Source organism: Micropterus salmoides, unplaced genomic scaffold (genome assembly GCF_014851395.1).
Source record: "Micropterus salmoides isolate LMB-PRFRI ecotype aquatic unplaced genomic scaffold, ASM1485139v1 Ms_hic_scaffold_6, whole genome shotgun sequence".
In the NCBI taxonomy this organism is placed as follows: Eukaryota; Metazoa; Chordata; class Actinopteri; order Centrarchiformes; family Centrarchidae; genus Micropterus; species Micropterus salmoides.
In genome coordinates, this window is record NW_024044348.1 from 7,669,823 (window position 1) to 7,679,223 (window position 9,401).

At 37.2% G+C, this 9,401-nt stretch overlaps 1 protein-coding gene across 1 annotated transcript; it reads left to right on the forward strand.

The window, feature by feature from the left end:
- The first annotated feature begins 720 nt into the window (after positions 1-720).
- LOC119890605 (C-Jun-amino-terminal kinase-interacting protein 1-like) lies at positions 721-7,907 on the forward strand. The gene is made up of 6 exons (XM_038701934.1): positions 721-919; positions 3,745-3,848; positions 4,861-4,977; positions 5,863-5,933; positions 6,254-6,352; positions 7,475-7,907. Exons 1-6 carry the CDS (start codon positions 721-723, stop codon positions 7,545-7,547), a joined length of 663 nt encoding a protein of 220 aa, XP_038557862.1. The 3' UTR covers positions 7,548-7,907.
- The last annotated feature ends 1,494 nt before the right edge of the window (positions 7,908-9,401 follow it).

Genomic DNA, 9,401 nt, shown 5'->3' on the forward strand with positions numbered 1-9,401 from the left:
GTGTGGAACATTATCCATACATAACTGAAAGGAGTGTTCCCTTTAGTGTATAATATTCTGTAGTTTTGTTGTTCCTCTATAGTGATTAGGGTCACATCTGAATAGCCAGCATCAGGTAGTTAGCAGGGTTCTTTGTACTGGTTCTGCCTTCAATTGAAGTGTTAGAATTTGAATTTCTGTGACTCACTGAATTGTGAAAATATTTCGGAGAAGCTCAAGGATGCATATTGGTCAACCCCGACACTGAAGACCTTTCTTTTGATTACTAACAAAACTTGAAGTGGATAGCAGCTGTACTTACCTTTGATTTACAAATGTAATTTATCATTTATGACCAATGTAAATAATTTTGCTGACAACAAAATTAAGCAAAGAATTGGTGATATTAAGTTTTTGAAACATACTCAATGCACAATGGACAGTAAAAAAAGAGGAAAAAGAGTCATTTGAGCAGTTTCTGGTATGGCTATGGTGAGACGCAGTGGCGGCTGGTGAAAAAAATTTAAGGGGAGGCTGTGCAATATCCAGTCAGTTTCAGTAACCGTCCCAATACAAATTAACACAAACTGCAGGATACCAGTGCTTTGTGAAATATTCAGAAATTATTTAATGCCAATATTATATTATTATATTAATATGCAAAAACAATAACAGTGAACATAAACATAGAAGGGTAGGGTGTAGGGGGGGTTATCCAGCCTGTGAGGTCCCTCAGATCCTATGCATGACTATGTCTGTCTCAACAGGTTTGTTCCTAGACATGACGATGAGTTGGAGATGGAGGTGGACGATCCGTTGCTGGTGGAGGTCCAGTCAGAGGATTACTGGTACGAAGGCTACAACATGAGAACTGGTGCTCGTGGGATCTTCCCAGCTTACTACGCTATAGAGGTGACAAAGGACCCCGAGAGCTACAAAGGTACTGACACTGCCATGATTTTTAATTATAGAAGGCTGACTGTGGATGTGTTAGTAAAGAATAAATGTTTAAATAAATGTTATGCTTTTTTTATTTGTGCTGTTTAGTTTAAAATTGTAGAAATGTGTCATGGTTATTAGCTTCTACAGGTAAACATAAGAATTTCCACAGCAGTGATAATACTTCTCCATTCCTGTACTATAGAGAGCTAAAGTGCTGCTCCATTTAAGCTAGCATATGCTTCTCTAGCCTCTGCCAAACAATATATAGTATCTTCCCAGCAGGTTACTTTCATTGGTCTTTCTAAAAAGCTGAAACAAGATAAATGAAGTTTTCCGTCCATATTCTGAGAGTGGGCTATATAGATAAACTGATGTAACCTGACTGTCTACAACTGTAGCCTACTGACTAGTAAAATTCAAACACCTAATTTCAACAAAGATAAAACCATTGTTGGAATTAAATGTTTAATATATATGTATATATGTAATATAAGTATGTATATAACTGTAAGTATGTATATTAATTTGGACAGAAAACTCCAGTATCATGTTTCAGTGTTTTAAAAAAATGGTTTTGGGAAAGCTAGTGGAACATAACCATCCAGTGAAGGTTAAAGTCAAGGGCAACTGGACTTGGTTGAAGATACCACAAAGCGGAAAACCAACAAGCGCCCAAGCCGGAGAGAAGGAACAGAACCACCTGAAGGGGGTACTTACAGCCTATATGGACCTTTCTGAAAACAGCCACAAGATCGCAACAACATTGTGATTCTGTCTGGATTCATGTCTGGAGTATCAGAGAAACTCAGAAGGATTTTCAACAAACACAACATCCCTGTTTTTTTTAAACCCAAGAACCCACTAAGACAGATGCTGGTACACCCCAAAGACCGCACACTCAAACACAAGAAAAGCAATTTAGTGTATGCGGTCCAATGCAGTGAGGAATGCACAGACCTGTATTTTGGGGAGACTAAACAACCACTACACAAACGCATGGCTCAACACAGAAGGGCCAACTCCTCAGGTCAAGACTCTGCTGTCTACTTACATCTGAAGGACAGAGGACACTCGTTTGAGGACCACCAGGTGCACATTTTAGACAGAGAAGATGGATGGTTTGAAAGAGGTGTCAAGGAAGCATCTACACCAGGGTTGAGAAGCCGTCATTGAACAGAGGAGGGGGTCTACGCCACCACTTATCCCCCACTTACAATGCGGTCCTTCCATCACTTCCCAGGAAACTCAACAAACGTAACCTATTGGCCTCAGGTGAAGATGCCAACGATGGTCGTTCAGTCTTGGCCTGGGTAGCCCTAACGACTGTAACGACTGTCGTTACAGCAACAAGGAACACTAACAAACCAGCAGTATCAACGATCCTGGCAAACGACCCCACTGAGGTTAAATAGCTGAGTTTCCCTGCCAGTCAGTCAGAACTGAAGAAGTCCTTTGGATGAGGGACGAAATGTCTTCCAGTATCTTCAACCAAGTCCAGTTGCCCTTGACTTTAACCTTCGTTGGATAACTATGACCTGGGTGACTGAGAATCTTCAAAGACATCTAGTGGAACATAAGTTCATCTGTATTCACTGGTTCAGTTCTCTTAACTGCTTGAGTTACAGTGGTATGTAATTGTCAAACTATAAAGACTGAACTCAAGTAAGCTGATGTCTAAATACTGAAATAATAAACATGTTATGCCATTTATTTTCCTTTCATGGTTTTTTAAAGCCTTTACACATAAATTGAGTGATGCTTCTTTGAGTCATGTGATGCCAGTGTAGCTGAAAGCAATCTAAATTTAGAAGTTTTTATATTCAGAACAATATTTAAAAAGAAGAAGAGAGATACATCATAAAGGAAAGCAGCAGCAAAGAGGATACAGAGAGAGAGTTAAGAGTCCTGGTGTACGTCTGTTTGTTCATCCAGTTGTATTTAGAGATTGTTTCTGTTGTCTTTGTAAGTCAGTTGTTGTACCATCCGGTAGAACTAAAGCTGATTGTCTAACAGGTTGATATGATGTAGAGCTGAAACAGTCGTTTAATCAAAAAGAAAATTAATAGACAACTAAACAAAGTCATTTTTCAAGCAAAGATTTAATAATCAAGTTCCAGCTTTTCAATTGTGAGGATTTGCTGCTTTTCTTTGTCCCACTGTATGTGATAGTAAATTTAATATATTTGGGTTTTGGGCTGTTGGTCGAAAAGACTAAAGTAATTTGAAGATGTTATCTTGGGTTTTAAGAAATTGGGCATTTATCACAATTTGTAGACATTTTATCGACCTCAAAATGAATTAATTAAATTAATCAAAAAGATAATCTGCAGGTCGCGGCCCTAATATGAAAGTTATTTCACCAAATACAAAGGCCAGTGCAGAGACCCAGATAGGCTCAGTTCTCATTAGCGGTACCCTAAATTTGTTTGTCTCACTCACAAACACAGTAATGTTTGTGGGTGAGACACCTGTGAGGGATCATGTTCGGACGATGCTGTGATCTGTGGGCTAAACATGAATTCCAGGCAGTATTATGCCCTACAGCTGAAACTCAGCTCTGTCAGGTTTAAGATGCAGGTGACATGGGTAAAATATAAAATGGTAAAGAGTAAAATGCAAAACAACGGTGTATTGTTTTCCTTCTCTTGAACGAACACTACTTATTTTGTCTCTTTAAAGGAGCTACTAAAATCTTACCTGGATTTTAATGTTTACATAAATTATTGCCACCTCTTCTATGTTATGTGATGTTGTTTTGTTGCATATTATTATTATTTTTGAGGTATTTGCTCTAATTCCACATATTCTTTCTTTCCTGTGCAGTGAAGAGCAGTGAATGGATGGACAGATATAGGCTGAAGTTCCTGGGCTCAGTTCAAGTGCCCTTCCACAAAGGAAACGATGTTCTGTGTGCAGCTATGCAGAAGGTACAAGGTCCATGTTGAGCGCATCTGTGTGTGTTTAAGTTTGTAAGTTTGACTACTATAGTAAAGCAGCATTAAGGAATATATCAGAAATTAAAAACTTTGGTAGACATGTGCCTTAATGCAAAAAATAACACAGAGGAGCTAAAGTATGTATCCTAAATGTGCACTAGGGCTGGACAATAAAACAAGAATCATAATTATGGCAATATAATTTTTTTCATTAACAATATAACAAATATTCAATAAATGTTTGATTTGATCCATTTGAATCACAAACAAATTAGCACTTATTTTTTCTATTAAAATATTAATTTTGTTGAGGAAAACGGACTACTTTACTTTATTTTACTCATGCATATTTGTTGAAAAAAGATTTTCATAATTGTTTTGAATGTTGTACCTCAGATGTTAAGTGATCCACTGTTTGGAAAGCGTTTGACATGTTCTGACCATAAAGAATAGTTTAAAACCACAATTAACCATCTAGTTCCTTTAACTTTCACTGAGGAACAAAAATCAATTTTTAAACTTGAAAAAAATATTAAATTGGCACTTATCCTGATTTGAAATTTTTTTATTGTGATAACATTTTTGGCAATATCACCCGGCCCTATGATTAACCATTTCTAACTGTCTTTAGAGTAAAAATTGGGTTTACACTGGAAAAAATGGAAAATGACTTAATTCTTAATGCTTAAAAATGCAGAAAACTTCACTGCAGTGGGGGTCATTGTCCCACAGTGCAACACACAACAAGCTACCTGCAGCTGGCAACATCTCAAATGAGGAATTAATTTAATATCTCATAGGAGAAAGAAGAAGTATCACAGTAAAATTAGTTTGACTGTTTCCAATACAGAGAGAAACTTATCTATTACATAAGTTATATAACTTATTACATCTATTATGTATAACATTTGTATTTTCATCTAGTTAGAAATTTTGGTTACAATTTTTGTCTCTTTTGAGTTTTTACAAATTTTAGGAGTCATCTTTTATATTTGTTTTCCAGATTGCCTCCAACAGAAGGATGACAGTAAAGTACAACCCGCCTTCCTCCTGCTACCTGGAGATCAGTGTGAAAGGCATCAAGCTTGCAGTTCAGGAAGATTATTATGCCTGTGACAGAGTAAGACTCCTTCTGTCACTTTGTTTTTCTAATGTAAAAAGAATTAAGTGCAGCTTCTTAAGGGTTTGTCCAATAAAAGCTCACCCTCACACCAGAAACCCATTGAACAGCGGAGGCATGTCTCCCCCATGTGGCTGCCAGTAGAACTGCAGGCAGAGATGTCAGGGGACACAAGGGAAGTGTTTTCTTAAAGGAGATCTTACTTCACTATTTCCATTATGAGCACCTATAAACTTACACCCCCTCGACATTTAAGAGAAAGTAATTGTATTATTTACTTTAGTACTTTTCAGAAGAAAGTTTCACATTCTAAACATACTTTTAAATATAATGTATGCACATACAAGCCCCTACTCCACATACAACATACAAAATATATTGTTTGAGTGAAGCAACATGTGTCAGGAAAGAAAAAATCCTATCCCAAACAAAGAATCCCAAACTCTACAAATGACATCTGACACAGCAAATGCTCCCATCCTAAAAAACAACTGTTTTATAATGATCCATCCAGAGATGAAAGACATTTAAAGTCTTAAACCCTTAAATAGTTAACACTGACTTCATAGTTATTTAGTAGTTTGATATACCTAGACAATCTACAACTATTATACAGTTTAATAGCATAATAACAATATGATCATGCATTACACTCAGATAGGGGCCATTTTGCTGTACATAAAGAGTACTTTTACTTGAGATACTTTTGTATATTGTGCTGTCAATAGTTTTGTATTTCTAGCCAAGGAGCATTGTGAATGCAGGAATGTCACTTTTTAATTAAGTTTATTTTGTATTACTTAGATAAGAACAAAACTGCCACCCTTAGTAAGTGTAGAGCAAGGAATCCAAGACATTTATTCTGCATTTTTGTCTTGTTCGCAGAGTAATGAGTGCAATCACTTCTTCCAGTTAAAGAATGTTTCCTTCTGCGGCTATCACCCCAAAAACAGCAAGTAAGTTAACACAGAAAACCTAAAACAGGACTTTCAATGAGGGACTACAGAACCAAGCACATGTTTGTACTGTCTGGCTAGAATCAAAGAAAGGCTGAGACATTTTCACCCACAGAAACCAAACAATAACTTACCACAAGATGTCGCTAGAAATCTAAAATAAATATACTAGACTTCAGACATAGACTGGACCGCTTGACTGCTAACTGATTATATGTGAAACTATCAAATGTGAAACAGCAGTTTATTATTAGGACATGACAGAAATAACTAAGTATATAAAAAACTTTGGAGTGTTTTATCTACTTTCCTCTCTACAGGTATTTTGGTTTCATAACTAAGCACCCAGCAGACCAGAGATTTGCCTGCCATGTGTTTGTGTCTGAAAACTCCACCAAACCTCTTGCAGAGTCAGTAGGGTAAGTTTGACTTTTTTTCAATTAGTAATGCACAGAGGAGGTTTGTGCATTTACTTCATCTCTGTTGACACATACAGTTGTTAATTGATTAGAAACAGCTAATATGTTATAGATCATTGATTTGTTTTTGGAAATCAGTCCAGTGTTAATTGTAAAATCCAACACTTGGTTAATTTCTAACCCCTGTTTCCTATGGTTTTGTCTGTCCGATATAAGGCTTGTTTGTCCTCTATGCTACTATGCTCAATGCTGCTTATTTCATTATCATTTATTGGGAATAGTAATTCATTTCTATGCCAAGACAGTTATGATATTTTGTTTGTTAGATATCTCAATATCCTGTTGACTAGCAGCTCATTTATGGTGGGGATTCCACAATTTTCTCATGAACTACCTGGATGAACTTTGGCAGATGTTTTTAAATTCATGTATCTCATTTATTCATTAATTTTGAACATTTTCCCGTGGGATTGTGCAGTCTTGCCAGAGGTACTAAAAGTATTCAAAATACTGGGTATTATATTTCATTAGATCCTACAAAATAAACAGGGTCTCAGGGCCAATCCGCCAGTCCTTATTTAGTCCTATATTGCATTTTACAAATCATCAGAAATACCTGCAGAATCATTTCAAGGCAAAGGCGTTTTTTAATGTCAAAGCCAACTTTATTCTCAATTTCCGCCACATGTACAGGACACAGACACGACTGAAATGCCGTTTCTCACAGTCCTCCAGTGTAAAAACAGTAAACACACTAACAATAAGAGTATTCTGTGGATAGTTGCAACATGTAGGCACATTGTAATTACTGCATCAGTTAGTGCATCAGTTTCAGTCTATTTGTGATCTGCATCATGATTATCATAACTCTTATTGCCACTGTCCAGTATAGCAGTAGAACTTAAACTCCTTGAACATAAACAGAAATCACTAGGATCATGTTTCAAATTTCAGAGAAGTAGAGATAGAACCATGTAGAACAAAATAAACTGAGAATTGTCCGCTAGTGGGGCAAAAGCTAATCTTAAAATTTGGCTCTCAGTTGAGTGCTATAAAAACATCAAGGTGTGAACTGTTAAATGAGGTCTAGAAATAACTGAAGTATGTGTCTTTGTCTTTCAGAAAAGCCTTCCAGTTGTACTATAAAGAGTTTGTGGAGGTATCATGCCCTACAGAGGACATCTACCTGGAATAACCCTGCCCTGCCTTCAACCACAGCCCTGTACAGTACACTGTATCTTAACATAATGTTGCATGAAGGACAGACATATATATAATTTAAAAAAAAACAAACAAAAAAAACAAACAAGCAGGAGAAGAAGGGTCAAGTATTGGAACTGTGGTGAAACCTGAGGAGAAGAGATGAAAATGAGCCAACGCAGGAGAACAGAAAATATGCAAAATGGAGTCGGTGATGAGGTGGTGATCACAGGCTGACCATAGAAAGCACAAACATTGTATCACGGCAGCCTTGGCAGCACTAGTTAGCTTGCAGCGTCGTCTCAGCAGGTGCAACACTGAAAGCCCTGAAGCCAAACTGAACTGCACCAGCTTGTTCTTGCACTTGACAAAAGAAAAATAGCGGCTGAGATTTGAAACAAATTACCACATGAGTTTTTGTTTGACTCTAAAATTAGGGTCTGCGCATAACGGAGGTGTGTATTTACTAAATGACATGATGGCACAGAAAATTTTATCATTTTAGCCCACCATGAAGGAGACATCCACATTGTTCAGTGACAACAAAAACACCCTAAACACTGTAGTAAAACCATCTACAGGTGATGTTATTTGCATTTTTGGGTCCCATTTAAATGTTTGGCATTAGGGGGCAAACCTTGTCGTCAAATCCAGACAATTACATCAACCTTTTGACAGCAGAAAATGTTGTAGAAAAATGTGTACACGGCATGGTGAGGCTCACATTATAGTGCACAGGCACAAGTGAGTAGCGTAGGCATGTGTTGCCTTTCACCAATGTGCACCAAGTATCAGGAAGAGGCCAGGTAAAAGAAGCCTAGCAAAATTTGTTTGACACAAAAACGGGTAAGGGCCTGAATAGAGCTTAAAAGATAGCAATTATTTTAGTTATCCATCCATCCATCCATCGTCAACCGCTTATCCTGCATACAGGGTCGCGGGGGGGCTGGAGCCAATCCCAGCTGACATCGGGCGCAAGGCGGGGTATACCCTAGACAGGTCGCCAGTCCATCGCAGGGCCACACATAGACGAACAATTATTTTAGTTATTTTAATTTTAATTAGTTTAGTTAGTTATTAGAGTTAATTTTAAAGAAAATATGACAAAAATTTTGAATATTAGTTCATATGTCAACTCGTGATTGGCATTTCTTTGCATTTTGTGACTTTTTATGGAAAAAATAATTATTTGTTAATAAAAATATAAATTAGCTGCAGCCTTAGACCCAGTGATTAACAAATGTTCCTTTTGTGCTTTCAAACAAGGTCAAAGTTGAAACTGGAAAGGAGTAACATATAAGTGGTGCACAATGCCCAAGTTAGCACATCAAATATCTAACGCAAATGCAAAGTTATTCTGCTGCCAGTCATGTGTAGAGGTCCTTTGAGTCGTAGGGCCAATCCTTTCTACTAATGTCCTACGGTCAGACAGTGTTAAGAGGAAATATAGACACCGATTTCTACATCCAAAAGAGCCAGCAGTAGTCTAGAATGTAATGCTACAGTTTCCCTGCTAACGGATCTGTTGGTTTTCTGTAGGTTGAATGACATTTTGGGAAATTTAGATAATCACTCATTTATGTAGAAGTAGACATGACGGGGTAGACTAAAGTTTTTTTTGGTTTATTGGGTTTGGTTTTTGTGATTTATATATAAAATATGTTTTGCTGCTGCCCCTGTCCACAGCAGTACATTGCTTTTCTTCAGTGCTGTTACCACTGTATGGAAGTACTTCATACAACCCCATTTAAAAAAATCCAAACTATCGCTTAAACAATGAATCCCCAATAACGCCTGAAATGCCCTTAGCATCCCTTGTCCATGATAAAAAAAAACAGTGTGAGGGTGT

Excerpts from the sequence above, each read along its gene's own strand:
- LOC119890605 (XM_038701934.1), top strand. The coding sequence starts at position 721 with ATGCATGACTATGTCTGTCTCAACAGGTTTGTTCCTAGACATGACGAT. Across the intron at positions 5,934-6,253 it reads TATCACCCCAAAAACAGCAA|GTATTTTGGTTTCATAACTA; the intron begins GTAAGTTAACAC and ends TCCTCTCTACAG. Across the intron at positions 6,353-7,474 it reads CCTCTTGCAGAGTCAGTAGG|AAAAGCCTTCCAGTTGTACT; the intron begins GTAAGTTTGACT and ends TTTGTCTTTCAG.